General features: G+C 38.0%; 1 protein-coding gene across 8 annotated transcripts in view; it reads left to right on the forward strand.

Moving 5' to 3' along the window:
* RBMS3 (RNA binding motif single stranded interacting protein 3) overlaps positions 1-17,639 on the forward strand; it is a 721,470-nt gene that overhangs the window by 95,721 nt on the left and 608,110 nt on the right. For all 8 annotated transcript variants that reach the window (XM_033057439.2, XM_033057463.2, XM_033057428.2 and 5 more), the window contains one exon: positions 16,882-16,950. In XM_033057439.2, coding sequence (XP_032913330.1) covers positions 16,882-16,950 — 69 coding nt within the window. The remainder of the gene's footprint in view (positions 1-16,881; positions 16,951-17,639) is intronic.

Consider the following 17,639-nt stretch of genomic DNA (forward strand, 5'->3'; position numbering starts at 1 on the left):
AAAACAAAAGTCACACACATTCCCCCAGGTTGCTCAAATGTATTCAGCACAGTCTTTCTATAAGCTAGCAGAATAGCTCAAGTACTTGTAAAAAGGAGTAGAAAACTGAGCATAAGCTTTAAATCAGTACAGTCTGGGCAATCACAGACTCCCTTATCACTTCCAAAAATGACTTGCTTGGATTAAATTGAAGAGCTTTGATAGTTCCGATAGCTGTACAATTCACATGTTCAGAGTGGTGATCACCTTCAAATTTAAGCACTTAATTTAAGAGCTTCAGTAATTTTAAATTGCTGTGTTTCACTGAGTGGCAGGCAGAGACTCAAAGTGCTATAGTATTTTAAAAAACTTTGGGTGTTTTGCTTAATATTTTTCTTTCAGGGAATCCAGAGAGGATTTCTATAGTCAAGTGTGGAAAATGAAACAGATTTCAAGATTACTGTAGAAAAGCAAGAGACTTTATGCTTTGTAAAAATCTGAGCAGAGGAGGTCTTCTCTGGGGAATGTACAACTCCTAAGCCTGCGCTTGCCCTTTTCTGTGAACTGTTTGACCAACGTCCTTGTGTGTGCTGAGGCAGAAGGTAGAAAGAGAGGTAATGACGTTTACATGGGCATCAAGAGACTTCTCTGTCTATTTGCTCTCCTGACAGAGCCTGCCCAGGTTAGGTTTGTTTCCATTAGGCATTTCTCCTTAACACTACCTCCACAGAAGCAGATAGGAATGGGAGTTTACTGCTATTTGAATGCTTCCCCATTTGTGGACTCAGATATTTTTACCTAGCTGCAGTTTCTTCATTTGTTATTTTGGTTTTACTAGGCTTCAGTTTAATGTCATGATAAAACCTTCCTGTGTGCTTTTAACTAGCCTGGTACAACATTTACTGATTAAATGCTTGGCTGAACACTGAGCTTAACACTGGAAGTGGTTGCCATGAACTTTGTCTCAACAGCTGGGAGAGGTGCAGATCGTACCACAAAAACCCTCACAGCCCCATACATGTATCAGGGTCCAGATGTGAGGAACAAGATTTTTTGAATGTTGTGGGAAAGTCAGACTTCAGAGATGGTTATTCAGGCCTGCCTGGGAGGTGGTGCAGTTCTTTGGAGCAGGAAGGTAGCACTGCAGCCTCCTGGAATCTGGCTTACAACATGTACTGCTCTTCAGGCTGCAAGAGAACAGCGCAGGGAGCCACAAACTCCAGCATCCAGAAAACTCGCAAATGAAATGTCAATTAAATATTAAATAAATAGGAAACATTCATTGGACTGATACCTTGTGACGTCTCATTTAGTGGGACAAGACCAAAATTAGGCTCCTGAGAGGTAAATGTAAAGAGTATCTTCGACTTCCAGAACATTAGAATCCAGCTAAAAAACATTTTATTTTTCAGGGTGCCACTTTAAATGCTAATCACTATTTGTAGGCTCATTGCAGCTTCAGACTGGCTACTTCAAAGGAATGAAGGGGTAGTCCACATTCATCTACCAGTGAAATTTGAAAATCTCAGCTCCAAGGTAAAACGGGCATAGGCCAAACTGAGCAAATTTATCAGTTGTTATTTAAGATAGAGTTAGGTTGCTTTCTTGTTTTTAGTTAAGGAAAATCAGTACTACCAGTAATTTCACGATTATAAGCCGCACCATTTTGACTAAAATTTTGGTCCGAACCCGAAGTGCGGCTTATAATCAGGTGCGGCTTATATATGGACAAAGAATGAAAAGTTGCTTTTTTAGTTTGGAGGACAGGTGTCTGCTGAGAAAGGCAGGAGCTTCTCTTTGAAATGAAGAATGTAAACCCCCTCCCTCCAAATTCTTATACTTTTGAAATCAAGGGGCTTTCAGGCAAAAATATGGGAATTAGGAATAACAGTTCTTTTCTAGGAAAATTAAAATAGAAATACAGTACTACAAAGAAACAAACTCCAAACCCTGACAAAGTCAGAGTACAACCTGACACCCCGTCAGGCAGGGTGTTGGTAGCAGTCCCATTAAATGGTGGCTGCATCCTCCTGCAGTGACAGATGTGATTCAGTTGGAGCAGTGCTCCTGCAGAAGGTGCAGTTTCCCTCTAAAGGTCCAGTGGTGATGTGGAGAAATCCGGTTTTCCTCTGGAGTCCAGTGGAGAAAGGGGCTCCCAAAACCTCTGTTTTTATTTTGGTAAGAAATGCTGGGCTCTTCCCCCTTGCTGGAGCAACTTCCAATGGGATGAAATAATTTTATCAGTCACACAGTGGGACTCAATGGGCCATTAGCAGAAAATGACTCGGTGGAGGAAGGATGGGTTGTGAAAAGATAAAGAACAATGCCCCGCCTGGTTTCAATGGATGGCCCATTAGCAGAATATCTGCCGTTGAGATAAGGATCACTGCCCTCACCCTCAACAGATGGTGATAAAATAGGTACCTTTTATCGCACTGTATTGGAACGTGCAGCTTATAATCAGGTGCGGCTTATATATGGACAAAGAATGAAAAGTTGCTGGCACTCGGAAGTGTGACTTATAATCAGTGCGGCTTATAATCGTGAAATTACTGTAATCTTTGCCTTGTCTCTGAATTTACACTGACTTCCTCTAATTTTTTAAAAAGAATGTCTATCTCATTGCAAATTTTCATTTCTCATGTCCTTTCTCTGTTAATAAACTTGCATATGTTTATCTACCTGTTCAAATTCTTTTTACTGAAAGATGCTGTCCATACAAGGGTTCTTACTGCTCCAGTTATTTACTTTATGAGTCCTGGAGTGATTCAATGAGCTGAGAAACAGATTGTCACTGAATGAACTAAATTGTGTAAGAATGTGATATTAACTTTCATAAGTGGTATCAGACAGTTACATCACAGTTCACTTTTGATGCCATCTTTGTAATACTGAAGGACAGTGAGCTTACCTGACTAGCTCTCGCTAGCCTGGACCTGAAAGACTTGCATGTGAGAAAACATCAGTATATTTATATAAAGGAGGCTTAAAATGCATTCCACAAAAATGATTTCTTAGATTGTTTTCAAGTCCATTAGCCTTGCCTTTTACAATAAATATGCTGCAGCTATCTTGTGCAGCAGCCTTTTAATTACAGGATCCTTGTTTGAGTTTTTCAATAAGTCACATCAGGTGCACAGCTGTCAGGTCGGAATTGTACCTCTGTATACCCACAACTGGAAGGAATACTTGGGGTTTTCCCAGGGATGTGATTTTGTCATGGAAACTGCACTCCTTACCAGTAAAATTGTGAACATTTTCATTTTTCTCATGGGAAAAAAGTAGAATAAAATTAATTCCAAAGCTGAAAATGTTGAATGGCATTCCCAGACTCACCAGTGGCTTATATAACGGGATCTGTCACTTCAGAAAATTCATAACCCAATCTCTCTGCATAGCACAGGCAGCCTTATGATTTAACAGCCTAAGAAAATTCAAGAATGCCAATGTGGACACCCCTGTGTTTCACTGCAGGAAAGAATTACAGCACAGTTCTTAGGAATTCTATTGTGCAAGAACTAGCAATAGCATAAAAAATGCTGGTATTCAACTAATATGCCTTTCTTTTACACTATGTCTCCATTGAATGAAGGAAAAATACCCAAACAAAGCTGTACTATATTTTGATTATTACAAAATCATGGTTATATTTGCCATTGAAATAATTTCCATTGAAACCACTTTAGTAAGTATATACTACAAAATCACAGAAAATAATATTCCTATAAATAAAGATAGCAGCATGAGAGGTGGCTGAGTCAGTGTGAAGAATAACAGGGGTTTACTGGCAAAAGAGTGATATTTTGAATACTCATAATTTATTTACTCAGTCTGTCTTAAAATTTCAGCCTATCAATTATACATGAAACTGAATACCATAACATAGGAGGGGGCTAAAAGGCAAGTATTCATTTCCAGCTCTAACATCTCAGTCTTTAAACAAGACCTACTCCTTAGCATACTTGTAAGACAGATGGATAAGTGTTGGTAGATAAGAGATTTATAGTTTGGCATTATTTAACTGCTCCATAATTTGCTTGTACTAGCACCCTGGAGACACATTTTTTCAGAAAGTCTGATTTTTCTGCATTTATTCTAGTAATGGTATACTGAGAGTTGTTAAGGAAATTAAAGTCCCATTTCAGGCCCCAGTTCAACAAAGCGTTTAAGTAATTCTTAACTGAAAGTACATCTTAAACCAAATCCTATTTAACAAAGGGGAAAAAAATCCCCACAAGTCTTCAGAGAAACTTCCTTGCATGGTTAAAATTAAGAGCATGGGGTGTTTCTTAAAGTGAGCTTAGAAATACTGTCTGTTTCAGAGACTTTCAGTGGAAAGGCACATGATGGATGAAATTACCTGTTTTCCAGAAATCCTGTACGATGTGGTGAAGGAGGAGGGGAACTTGATTCAAATTTTGGATCAGAATATAGAATAAATTTGATTTATCATGCTTTGAGACAAGATTAAAAAAAAAAAAAAAGTGTTTTGCAAGGAAGAGAGCAATCTTGCAGTCACAAACTTATTGGGCAGTTAGGCATTGTTCTCCTGAGACATTATCACATTGGAGGCTTTGCTGAAAAGCTAGAAAAAAGACATTTTCTAATGAATGGAGAGACTTCTATCAAACTGGCAGCTAAATCCCTTGTATCTTTCTGTCTTTAGGACCATCTTTAAGGAGTGTTGTCTCTGCTCCTTGTTCTGGAGAACTTTAGGGGGCTACATTGAGAGTTAATGGCTGTTTTGTCTAGTACAGCTCCAGGTTCTGGTAAAGGCCTTGAAAAATGTGGATAGATAAATATTAGATTTGGTATTGTGGTACATAATATGTATTTCTAGGTCTCCTCAGAAGATTCTATGATACGGCTTTCTGTTTTCAAAGTAAAACATCAATAAAAAATATTTATGTCCACCTCACCTCCCCAGTAAATTGGAAGCTGTTATTTACAGTCATTAGCCCAAATGCAGTTACTTACTTCATACAGGTGGTCTTCCTTATGAAAATTCTATTATATTCACCAGGAAGATGCCTGGTAGCTTTATGTTTTGCCACCTGGTGTGGTGAAAGATAAAAATCCACTATGTCACCTGTGAAGACATTGAGAGGACAAATAATGAGGAAAAGAAAAAATTACTTTTCTGTTTAAATAAGTTGTTTTCTAGTTGTTCATGAATGAAATTAAAATTAGCCATCAAGTATAAAATACCAATCATGATGACATTTTTCCACTCACTAGTTTGGATCATTAGGGAGATGAAAACCTATCTAAACCCCAAGTTTTGTTAGAGGAAAAAAGGCAATTTTATTATGGTTAATGAAAATTCCCCTGTGACAAAACTTCAGTACTGCAAAATGTGTTATTTTTCCATATGACAGCACAAAACATGACATAGGGAAAGTTCAGACTCAATAGATTTCTTAATTAATTATGTCTTTATATTCCAGCATGTGATTTAAAGTTATAGCAGCCTTACAGAAATGGTATAAATGGGTCTGTTGTGAGTCTAAACAAACACACATTAATATGCAGCTAATGACAAAAAATGCTTTTCTTTATGTGATAGCAAATTGTTATTAAGCAGAAGAAACTTAGTATGCTAAAACTGTGCTGCACAGGTAATTTCACCACATTCTTATTTTAACTTGAAGACACTCAGAACTTCTGTATACCTTTTATTAAGTTTGTCTGAAGAGGGCAGCCTTTCCTAATACACTTGGAATTTTCTTAATTTGACAAGGTTACTGTACACTGAACAAATTGACAAAGGACAAGCTCACAATCTGAAGTTTGCCGATTATTACTGCATGTGTTTTCATTGAAGTTTCTCTCCATGTATATTTATCAACCAACTGCAAAGGATATTATTATTTTAAATATTTGACGCCTCTGGTAAAATACAGTCCAACTTCACTTAATCTCAATGCTAAATGAAGGAAGACTTTTTGTGATATTTCTAGAAAGACATTTAAAGAAAATATTATTAGGAAATTTCTGGAAATATCGGTGTTATTTATTCTTTCTGAAGTCTAGAAATAAGTGTTATTCACATGCATTTTAAAATGCTAAGACTGCATGTGAATAGAGCAGGAAAATATCTGTCCCTTTGTGCTCAGTCTTCCTAATCTTTTATGATTTTCATGCTGAACTCCTCTGCAGGCTTCTAAAAAATCATTAGCCTGAAAGTAGGCAGTAATGTTACATTTTCTTTTATTTTATAGTTTAATCATAAGGAAACATTAGGGAAAAAAGAAAAAATCTTACAGCAAATTCATGCATTGCCATGTTACCAGGAAAGATGAATGGCTTCTCTGCATTTAGCAATTAGTGTGATAGATTTAAGGGCTCTTAGAAGAATTTATTGCTCTGGTGTGCCTTGATCACGGAGCAGGGAGGGGCATTTGAAAGAGCTGGGATGATAAATTTTTGCAGTTATTGCTCTAGCCACTATGTCGCATCTCTCCTCTTGCAGTGGCAGCCAGATTTGAATGCCTGTCTCACTTTCTGTGGTGTTGGGGTTTAGCTTGCACGATAGGCCTGGGGGAGAAGGAATGCTCACTGAACACAGGGAGCGAGCACAGGGGTTTGGAACAGGGAGAACCTGAAAGCTGCTGTTGTAGAAGAGGAAGGTAGGTGGAGACAGTAGGTGTAGGATTTCACAGCATTTACATAAAGAAGCATCGCGTTTGCAAGAGTATCTATCACCTGGATGACTAGAATCCCTATAAAAAACATGTTGAACACATTGCTTAGGCAGTAAGAGTGCTGGTGTGAATCCTGTGCAGAGCAGTCAGCTAAGTAGTTCTCTTTAGAAATGTCTACTACGAAATGAGATCACTTTATGTACCCAGGAGCTCGGTAAGTTTGCTGTGGTGGTTGGCAGCTGGCAAACCTTGTACCACATCCCAGTCACAGCAGATGTCACCCATGCCAGTTATACTGTGCTTGCAGTGACTACAGTCAAACTGCAGTACAATGTCACTCCTTCCAGTTGTCAGCTTTTCTCAGCTGATAATTAGGAATACCAGTGCCAATCTAGTCAAGAGATCTCTTTTTTTTACTTTGTTGACTTTTTAGGATCTTTTGTACAAAGAAATTTTTCTTCTGTCATTAGGTTCAAAGCAGCAAATAACTGCATTTATTCCTCCCACAAACTTCTACTATTATTTATAGCCACCAGCTGTTTAGGCTACCAAACTCATTGCAACCTCATTGCCTGACAGAAAGCTTGCTCAAAATCTTATCATTACAAGGCTATTTACCTGGTTTTACAATCCTTGAATATTATTCATGTTCACTGATCCAAACCCACCATTTTTTCTGACCTTGTCTTTCCTGCAGCAGCCACTTATTCAGAAGTCAAGGCAGATTGTTTCAGTGCCTTCCAAGCAATGAATGGATGGATCTGAAAAGTGTGGGGCTTCTTCATCTTCCCACTTTAGCATTGGATTGCTATGAAACAGAGCAGAAATTTCATTGTCTCCCTATTTGAAAAGCATCCAATTTCCTACATAATTAACCATAGCATTCTTGTGCTGGGATGTTCCAGGACGTCAAATACTCTCCTTACAGGCCAAGAACCCACTAGATTATTACTAAATCCTCTAAGAAATTACACCTTAATTGTCTTTATATCAGCATTTTTCCTGGAGACAACACCTAACTGAAATAATTGCTTCTTTTCATTTTTTGTGACTACTCTTGGGAGGAAACTCTTTGCCAGACACCATTATTTGCCACTACTCACTCTTTCCTCTGTTTAAAGAGTATGTGTCTGTAAAAGCTATGAAAGCTGGATTTTTGAGGTTGAAATGAGAAGAACAACTCCTACATTTCCAATACATCCTTATTTTGAAATTGAAAATGTGGGTTTATCTTTCTGCTCTTAGGAAGTATTACCAAAATTAGGTTGTAAAAAATTTGGCTAAGCCTATTGCATCCAAGTCTTAATAATTTAGCAGGAATTGCCAGCATTTTTCCTGAATGTCTAATTGCCTTTTGAATACTTTAAAAACTTGGTTCTTCTGAGAATTACTCCTTTATCTAGAAAATAACCATTTGTTGTTCACTTTTATCTCTCACCATTAAAGAGATCATTATAGTACCTCTTCCACCTTTCCATGATTGCATTGTTTGTAAATAAAGATTTTTATTTTTGTACTGTATTGAACCTTCATGATTCATGCCCTTGCCTCCTACTACCAAAATACATGGAAAATATTCTGATTATTACATCCACTCTATGCCATATTTTACTTTAATTTCTGCACTATTGTTCTTTGCATTGTCTTATCAAGGCTATTCTCTGTTCTGGCTTTATTATAATCTTCAATGTAAGCAAAAATCTGAATTCTTGTTTTCTTTGGTGAACATTAGTAAAAAAAAGGAAAGGTCTCCCCACGCCTTTATGAGAGCATCTGTTGTCTTTATATCTGCATTTGTTCTTCTAATGTTTTTTGATACTCACTATAGTGCATGTCTGATGGTTTCCTACTCAGCATCAGTGTTCACTGTGGTCACTTTGTTACCTTTTAATACCTCAGACCCAATATTACTCAAAGATTCTGGGTCACTTTTCATATTTCTTGTCTGCTATTATAATAGAACAGATAATCTTTCTCAGAATAACTGCTCGAAGAGAACAGCTGTCATTACAATCAATTTATTTTATGTTCTTGGTGTTATTCCTTTATCTCAAATCAACATAGACTTGCTAATTGCATTTTTGCAGGCCTGGACAAGCTTCTAAAGAAAGGGGGTCTTTGGTCCCCCAAAACTAATCCCATTTTGCTCTCTGTCATAGGCAAGACTGTCTGTGTCATAGAATCATGGAACTATAGAATATCCTGAGTTGGAAGGGACCCACAAGGATCATCAAGTCCAACTCCTGGCCCTGCACAGGACATCCCCAGGAGTCCCACCCTGTGACTGAGAGCATTGTCTAAAACACTTCTTGAACTCTGTTAGGCTGGTGCTGTGACCACTTCCCCTACATCTCCTCATGCATTTCATTTACTCAGGAAGATGGTGAGAGTATAAAGGACATAAAAGAGGTCATGTGTTCCAAGTGTTTGTGATAACACATCTTATACTTCCTTGAGCATTCTTTCAATAGGAGTGGGTGTCCTGATGATATCCATACTGTGGTGTTCCCTGGCTCTTTGTTTCAGTTACTAATTGCTGAAAATAGAACATTGCTTAGCATACTACTACACTTAGTTCTTAGCTCTCAGTCTTTTTTTCCACAGAAACAGCTGCTTTGGAAAGCCACTTTATGACTAAATTTTCTCTCATACGGCTGTGTTGTGCTCCCCTACTTTCTCTATAGTGCTTGGGAGAGTTCTTGACCTCAAAGCATTGAATGTCTCTATATTTTGCTTTTTATTATTTTTCCCCCAGATAATTTCTCCTTCTTATCTAATTGCATGTTTCTATGTCTTGTGACTTTTTTACAATTTCTTAATTGTGCATTTATGGGGTAAGAATGCCAAATTTACGTAAACTCCATCTGGAAGACTTGAAGGTTGTTCCTCGATCTCTTTGCAGCTTATCTTCAAACTCTGGCTTTGGAAGGAAGTGCTGACTGCACAGCAAATCATGGTGTCTACAGCATCTCCACAGAGAATTTCTTTCACCATATAAAATTCCTAAGAAATATGTTCTTGCTTCTTACCAACAGTAACAGTTGTTCAGCTTGTTTGTGATTTCAAGGATTCTGCGCTTTGCTTGATCAATACAAATCAGAATGGAGAAGGAATTAGTGGTTACAGTATTGCTGACTCGAACTTGACCAGTCAGTTCTCCTAAGGTAGATGTGGTTTGAGATGGACAGACCAATTTCTAATATCAGTTCTTATTTGATTTGTGAGATATAAAAGGCCTGTGGACTTCATCAACATTGAAATACATACTTTGAAACTTAAAATACATTAATTATTACTTTTAACAAGCAAGTAGGATATGGAAGGTCTGGGGGTTTTTTTTAGCACAAAGCTCCTGGTTGATAAGTATAAAGAGAGTTTATGAAGAGAGGATATTTTAATCTCTGGCTTTGTCTAGAAGTTTTATTTTCCTTTTTCAATGTCTTTATTAAATAAGTAAACAGGAGTGGACAAAGAGAAAGAAGAGAGGGAATCACAGTGACATGACAATCCCTGCCCCATGGTTCAGAGCCCATGTCAAATTGTTAGGTGTCAAGAATCCATGGATGGGGGTGAGTGACAGGCATATACTACTTTTGTCAATTTCACCTCAAAAATTATGAGTCACTATGTTGATGGTCAAGACTAGACAGTGGATATAAAATGTGAGTACTTTAAGTGAGTGCCTGAGTTCCTATAAAAGTGTCTATTGAATGCATTTGCTTCATCAAAGCCCAAACCCACAGGTTCAGAGAGATGTACTCCTATGGTTGACAGCTCAGTCAATATCTCTCCTTCTCTGTCTCTTCCTGTCATAACATTGATTTCTGTAAGCTAGAGGAAGTAATCCCTAATGACATTGTGTAACAGCGTTAAGGAAAGGTTGTTTTCCCACTACGCGCTTTTTCATACACAACTTATAAATGTATTTCATTACTTACAAACTTTACCTCTTGTAATTCTGTTACATTTTATGTCCTGCCATTCTATCCAGATTGGCTGCTTTCTTAATGTTTTCTTCCTGGTTTTCCACTTTTATAGCAACATACTTGGTGATTCCCCTGCATCATCTCATCACTGCAAAGCAATGATGTCACTCTGCCATATGCTATTCCCTCAGCTGCCAAGCAGGCTGAGGGATGTGTCATGCACCCATTGCACGCAGGAGAAGACCATATTGTCACGTCATGTCACGTCCCATCCCTCCACTGCTGTTAACATCACTGTACTTTGCTTCGTGTCCTAACCTCGTGATCAGCAATATTCGCCATTGAATGGTAAAAACTGCTGCATAGCTGTAATGAAATGACATTCCTGTCATTAATCTGATTATCTAACCTTCTGTCTTCCTTTTTTCTAACCAAAAAAGATAAATCCATCACTCTGCAATTTTATAGAGCTAGCATCACTGTAAAACAGGCAGTTTTCAAGGAAGTTTCAAGGGAATTTTAATTTGTATGGTTTTGAAGAAACTGTGGAATTTAAAGTACTTGGAATCTGTTTAGTCTTATGTCAAGTGTGCTAGCTATCAATTTCCAGCATAGTATTGGTATTGTTAAAAAATGGGATGAGGTTTCAAAGGGAGAAAGAAATTGTGTATATTTATTGCACAGAAGTGAAAATCTGTGCTTCATGGGTGAGCAGCACATTTGTAATGAACAGGCTTTATTGGGGTTTGTCTCCCCATGGAGCCAGGTGTGATATCAGATTGGAAGCACAGAGATACCCTTTCCACTGAGCTGACTTCTCTGATCCCTTGAGATGATGTTTGTGAGGAAGAGGCTGTAAGGGATTTAGTATTATCAAGTGTGTGAGGTCTTACCTCACACAGAGAATCAGCATGGCTTAAGGGTGTCTGGAGCCAGACCAGAGGCAGGTAGGGATTGATATGTAGGCATGAAGTCTGTGTTGTTTCATGAGATATCGCCAGTTCAAATTTCAGACTCTGTAATTCCTCTAAGAACCATTTTTGATCAGATAATATCAGATAAGTTGCCACCATTTCTATTTACCTTGCACATAGAAATTAATAACTTGTCATTTTTTGTACTGCATTGTTGTGGGATAAGCTCAATAAGTAAAAGGAAATAAAACTCAATACTTAAAAAAAACAGCTCCCACTGCTTCAGTCTGCTGTGGTTAATGTCAAAAGGACTTTGCCCATTATTTGTTCCTGGAGAGTCATAAAGGGTATTATAGCCCTTTATAGTTTGAGAAGTTAAAACTTTATTTTTCATTGGCGTTTTCTTCATAAATTCCTGCTTTGAAAGAAAGAAAGAAATAAACAAGTATACTCAAAGGCCTGTGTCCCACAAGAAGCATCCCCTGAATATTGTTTTTTTTTTAGCATAACATTGCTGGTTCCTCTTTGCAAAAGTCACAGATACACAAAACTACTTCAGAGAAAGAACTTCAGTGTCTTAACATCTTACACAATTGAACTCTATACTCTTTAAATAAGTGTTATATCTCATAAACCTGATGAACTAGAGACCAGCTGAATGCCAGCAAAGTTTTTGGCCAGAAAGCCAAGGAGCTCAGGAATTGGTGTTATATTAGGTGTTTCATGTAACTATAATTGTATTCTCTGTGTAAGTCTAAGTAGATTTTCTCTGAAGGAAGATGGTTTTGGTATGGCTAGATGTTTAGTACATTCCATTTCTTTTCATATTTTATTTTCTGTATTTATAATGAAAATTCTTTTCTCCCCTTCTTGCCCAGCCAAAAAATTCTAAGTCCTGCAAGTCAATACAGTATTTCATGTCTTTACCAAGGAGCTGCATTTTAGAGATTAACACAGGTTGTGGGTGTACACAAGGCAGTTCACAAATACCCCAATTGCATAACAAATTTGCTACCATAATAACCTTTTGAAACATAGAAGAGGACAAATTGCTTAGGTCCCTTGGTAGCAAGGAGAATAGGGACTGTGGGTAAATTTAATTTCACTTAACATTAGCCGTCTCCAGTTAGATGTCTCAATTAAATTGCCTGCTTAGCCCTTCTCTCCAGTGAGTGGATGGAAAGAGACAGGTACTTCCAGACAATAAATCATCCCATCTCAAGATACTTTTCCAGAATAATGGGATGAATTGCCATGCCCATCACAAGACTTTACAAGTTAGTTTGGGTATAGAACAAGTTATAAACTTTGCCTTTGTTATCTGAATATATACTCCTTTTGCTTTTAGAAATACTATCAGAGTAATGATGCTTGCAATTCTGGGCTCCGCTTTTCTTTCACAAATTTGAAGCATGGCCTTATCTTGAAGTTCTCCTTGACTGATTGAGGAATTATTTAGGGACTGTATATGTTCTTGGCTTGTATTGCATACAGTCACTGGTTGCCTTAAATCAAGAATAAAATAGTAACACACATTTCCATGAACTCTCCTGTTGAGCCATGCTCCATTGTATTGATTTCCATGTGTTCTAAAAGTTTTGGGGGTTTTTCCCCAGCTTCTTGCTATCTTATCTAATGTGGCCAGTAGTAGGAACCTTCTGAGAAAACAGTTCTCCTGTGAGCTGCATATAAAAAAGAAAGCATCTTTGTGCGTATACTGCATCATTTGCTCTTCTTTTATCTGTGCCACTTTACTGCTATGAGAAGTACTTTTTTCCTTGGTGTCACTGGGATTTGGAGGCAGTCTGATGTTTCATCAGCATTCCTCATATTTAGGCTCAAGTCTGGCTATATGCTTGAAGCATTGCACCTCTGAATCTACATCAGATTTTCTCCTCTCATACTGACTGCTGCCTAGGCAGCAGTGTCCCAAGCACCAGCTTCCCTCTCCATTTTTTCCATATCTTCCATCTCAGATAGAAAGCTCACACACCCAGTTTCCAGTTTTATTGCCTTTGGAAGTACAGTCTACTGTGATTCTTAAAGCTTTCTAAAATTTTCAGCAGAACTTTGTGGTCTTTTAAAACAATTGGTGGTTACCTGTGTCTCAGTGAGTTTGCCCTCTCTTCACAGGTGGGGGTAATGAGGGAAGTGGTCAGGACATAAGGAACAGCTTGGATGAGCAGGTAATTAGGGCAGTCAGTCTTAATTAGCTTTTAATAGTTGGGGAGGAGTTTTTATATCTGCATATGGCTGAGAGGCAGCTTAGGGAGCAGAAATGAACTGGGAAAGTAGAATAGCTATGAAGTTAGCTGAGAGAGGGACTTGCTAGGGGCCCTGGAGGTATTGATGGCTGTTTGGTTTAGGTGGTTTTAGTGATGCTGTTAGGGAGCTCTGCAAGACTAGGGAGGAAGTTTATGTCCAGGGCTTGTGCTAATTGTGCCAGAGGGAGCATTCTTAAATGTTCTGTGTATGTGCTCTTTCTTTCTAAAAGGGAACAGTGATGTGGGAGGTGATTTTAACCAAAGAAAAGGATGTGGCTTAAAGGGCTGAATGCTGCCTGCATTCTCTCTGGTAAAATAACTTGTGAAAATGCAATCCCTTGAGGTCTTTGAGGTGCAAGCTGCATGCAAAAGCTACTCAACTACCAGATAATGTGGTCTGGCTTATGACCTTTGCTGCTGTATTCCTTGAGGTAGGTGGTTGTCTAATTTTTACTGGTTGCAGCATGTAGGGGTGAGGCTGTGTGTGTTTGGAGTTTGCGTGTGCGTAACCTTTTAGGTTACTTGTTTTGAATGTTTTAACCATTGAGATGAGCAGGGCTTGTGGCCTGGCCTTCAGGTTTTTTTCTGTTGCCCTTTATCATGTGCCCTGGACAGAAGCTTGGATGGCAGTATTTTGTAGATATTTCAGAATCTACTCTGAATGGTCTGATACAGAAGCTTCTATGTGTGAGCAGTGCAAGCCTTTGCTCTGTAACCCGGAAGTCTGGTTGCCTTGTAACATGCAAGTGAGCCTGCTTCTTGGTCTGTGAGTGGAGAAGGGAGAAAAAAAACCAAACAACTGGAAGAACAGGGAAAATAAAAGTTAATCTTGGGTCTTTTATTCTACTATTTCCATTTTTTTTTTTAAAAGTGCCTTCTTAATCATACTGGAAGATGGAAGTCATAAATACTTCTGGAGCTCTAGTCTTTTCTTTTTTGTGAAGTTAAAAAAAAAAAAAGAAGAAATTGTCTTCTGCCTTTGTCTTGGGAGGTATTTGTTTGCTGGCTGTTTGTCCTGGGAAGGATTGGACTGTTTCTCTGTAATATTGCAGTACCGTTTCTCTGTGGGATGTTTATCTTTCAGATGTCCTTGAAACTGAGACAGAAAAGTTCAAAAGAGTGATTGCTATGTAAAAAATGTACCTTCTAAAGGTATTGGAGTAAGTAATGACGGCCAAGATGGGTATTTATGAGTTTAGACAGGAGGAAGATGCAGTTTTTTGGATGATACTAAATGCAGACATACATTACATATATATTAATTAAGAAAGGTGCTTGTGGAAAGGCATCTTGTTGGAAAACAGTTTCCAGGTGCTTCTAGAAAATACTCCAGCTCTCTCATTATTCAACTAGTTGTTCAGAGATTGGCTGATCATTCTTCTGAAGCAGATGGAGCTAGTTTTTCACAAAGCTGAGACTAGCATTGTGTGCACTTTTTCTGAAGTTTCTATCAAAAGAAAGTGTTATTCTGTTAAGTGGTGTATTTGTATATTAAAAAAGCCTGTCCTTTTAAGGGTGTCTAGGAGAAGATAAATACACTATACAGTAATGCTAATAATTAAATTTGTAAAATAACTGCCTTTTGATAGACTAACACACAAATACAATTCCACCAGTGGCTGTTTCTCATTAGTTGGAATGACATACCAGCTTTAGAAAATGTAATGATGTATAAGCCCTCGTGGTTATAATTGGCATAGAAATGTACTATATCCTTGGGTGTTAAAAGCCATAAGCTATTTATTTTCATACTTACAAAGAATGTACTACATTGTGGTATAAATCTCACATAGATTGTCATAATTGCATTTTTTAGTTATTTATGTCCATATGGTTCAAATATGAATCTGTCCCCCTTATTAGCATCCTGCTGGTGACATAATGTACTGATAAATTAGTATCTCATGTTTGGAAAGCCTGTTTGAATTCAGATCTCATGCAAAAGAAATTTAAACCCACCTGGTCTTCCTGATACAAGTAGCCTTGTTGTCAAAGATTTTGTAATACATGAGCTTGCACACAGTAGTTATACACTTGCAAGAAACTTGGTTATTGGCTGTGGTATCCAGTGGATTTGTTTGGTTGGTCTTTTTTGTTGTTTTTCTTTTGTTTGGTGGGTTTTTTTTTTAAGCACCAAGTTCTCATAAGGGGTGGATTTGAAGGTCTTCTGTTACATCAGGTGCTAGATTAAACTGGGAGTAGATTTGAACTGGATGGTATAAAATAATTTTGAAACCAGAGATAATGTGTAATAAAATAATTGATGGAGTTCTGTTGGATGCCATATTGCATTGATTCTTCTGCAGTACCAAATGCAGTTTGATTGTAAAGTCTATATGTGACACACATGATATGGATGTTAAACCACATGGTACAGTCTTTTTCTTAGGGCTTTGGGAAAAAATTTAGAGAAATAGGTGAAAGAAATCTAGGAATAAGTCATAAAGGCTATTTTTCTTAAAAAGAAAGTTGGTATGTAAATAATCCACTGCATTTTCCAAAAATATTAAAAAATGAAACTTGGGTAAGGTGTAGTGATTCTGAAAGAATAATTCTGCTTTATTTTTTTGACACCCTCCCTTCAATCCTTCCAACCCATGAGAAACATCATGTGTTACTATCTCCACTTGAACAGTGAGCCATTGACCACAACTGAGTGTGACCTTGTTGCCAATTCTTCATCTGCTGGTTGATCTGTCTGTCAAATCTGTGCCTCCAATTTAGAGACAAGGGTCTGATGTAGGGCAGTCAAAGGCATTTCACAAGTGCAGAGAGATGATGTCAGTTGCTCTTCCTTTCAGCACGTTTGCTTAGTCTGAGTAAATTATCTGCCTGATAGCTAGTGCTTTGTTGTCTCAATTTAGGTTGGGGTTTAGCATTTAAATATGCAATCTAGGGGAAAAACTACAAATTGAAGTGAATGTTGAGGTCTTGAGGTTCAAGGCTGAACAGAGCATTGGTTGAAAATTTAGCAAGCTTCCATCTATGTGATTTTAGAGTAAGTGTCTCATATTTGTGATTTCTGGAGGCTTTTGTTTAGTGTTCTGCTTTTTTCTTATTTTACTCAAGGCATTTACGTGGTTGAGACTGGCGAAGTTGCCTGTGTGATGGAAATGTTGGTGAATATTTGACATGTCCTTCTTTTATTTTGCAGAGACCTACAGCCAACAAGACTTCTGGTGCTCCTTCCTACAGCAGATGGTCCAGTTCACAGCCCCATCAGGTAATATGCCCTTGTCAAAAAGGATATGAAACTCAGGTTGATATGTGCTCCCTTTTAAAATGAATTTGAGAGTGTTACCTCTGCACTAGCCCAGCTAGGTCATGCTGGTCTCTGAGGTTGTTGCAGGATATCCTGTGGCAAGCTCTTGGATGCAGCTGCTGCTCACAGAGGATCTTGTACAGCTCTGCCTCCTGTAATGCAGTGGTGCCTCTCTGGTTTGTCAGGGATGGTTGTTGTGGCTGCATCCCCCTGTCCTTTGCATCTTGTCCCTTAAGCTACAAGGGTGTGTGTTTGATGCCCTTTGGCAATGCATGAGGTTGTGTTCTCCCATGCTAGCCTTCTCCCCCAATGCCCCAGGGTTTTTTTGGGAAGAGGTTACAACAGTCAAAACTTCCAGGAAAGCTTGTTAACTGAAATTGAAGCCAGAAACTCTTAAGTGATAGCTAGGAAACAATATTTGAGTTAACTATTCTATATAAGAATTTGAATGGAATTCAGGGTTTCTGCTACTTTACCAAAATCAAAAGACTTTTTTGACTATAGACAAAGATATGGCTTGCTTTTGTTATTAAAGAATGATGTATTTCAACTGAAGCAACTTTGTCTGTAAAAAATCCTCAGGTGTCTTTTCAGTAATGATTGTACTGACATTGCTTTCTTCCAACCTCTGCTTTTGTTTTTCCTACCTC

Source organism: Catharus ustulatus, chromosome 1 (assembly GCF_009819885.2).
Source record: "Catharus ustulatus isolate bCatUst1 chromosome 1, bCatUst1.pri.v2, whole genome shotgun sequence".
NCBI classification, from domain to species: Eukaryota; Metazoa; Chordata; class Aves; order Passeriformes; family Turdidae; genus Catharus; species Catharus ustulatus.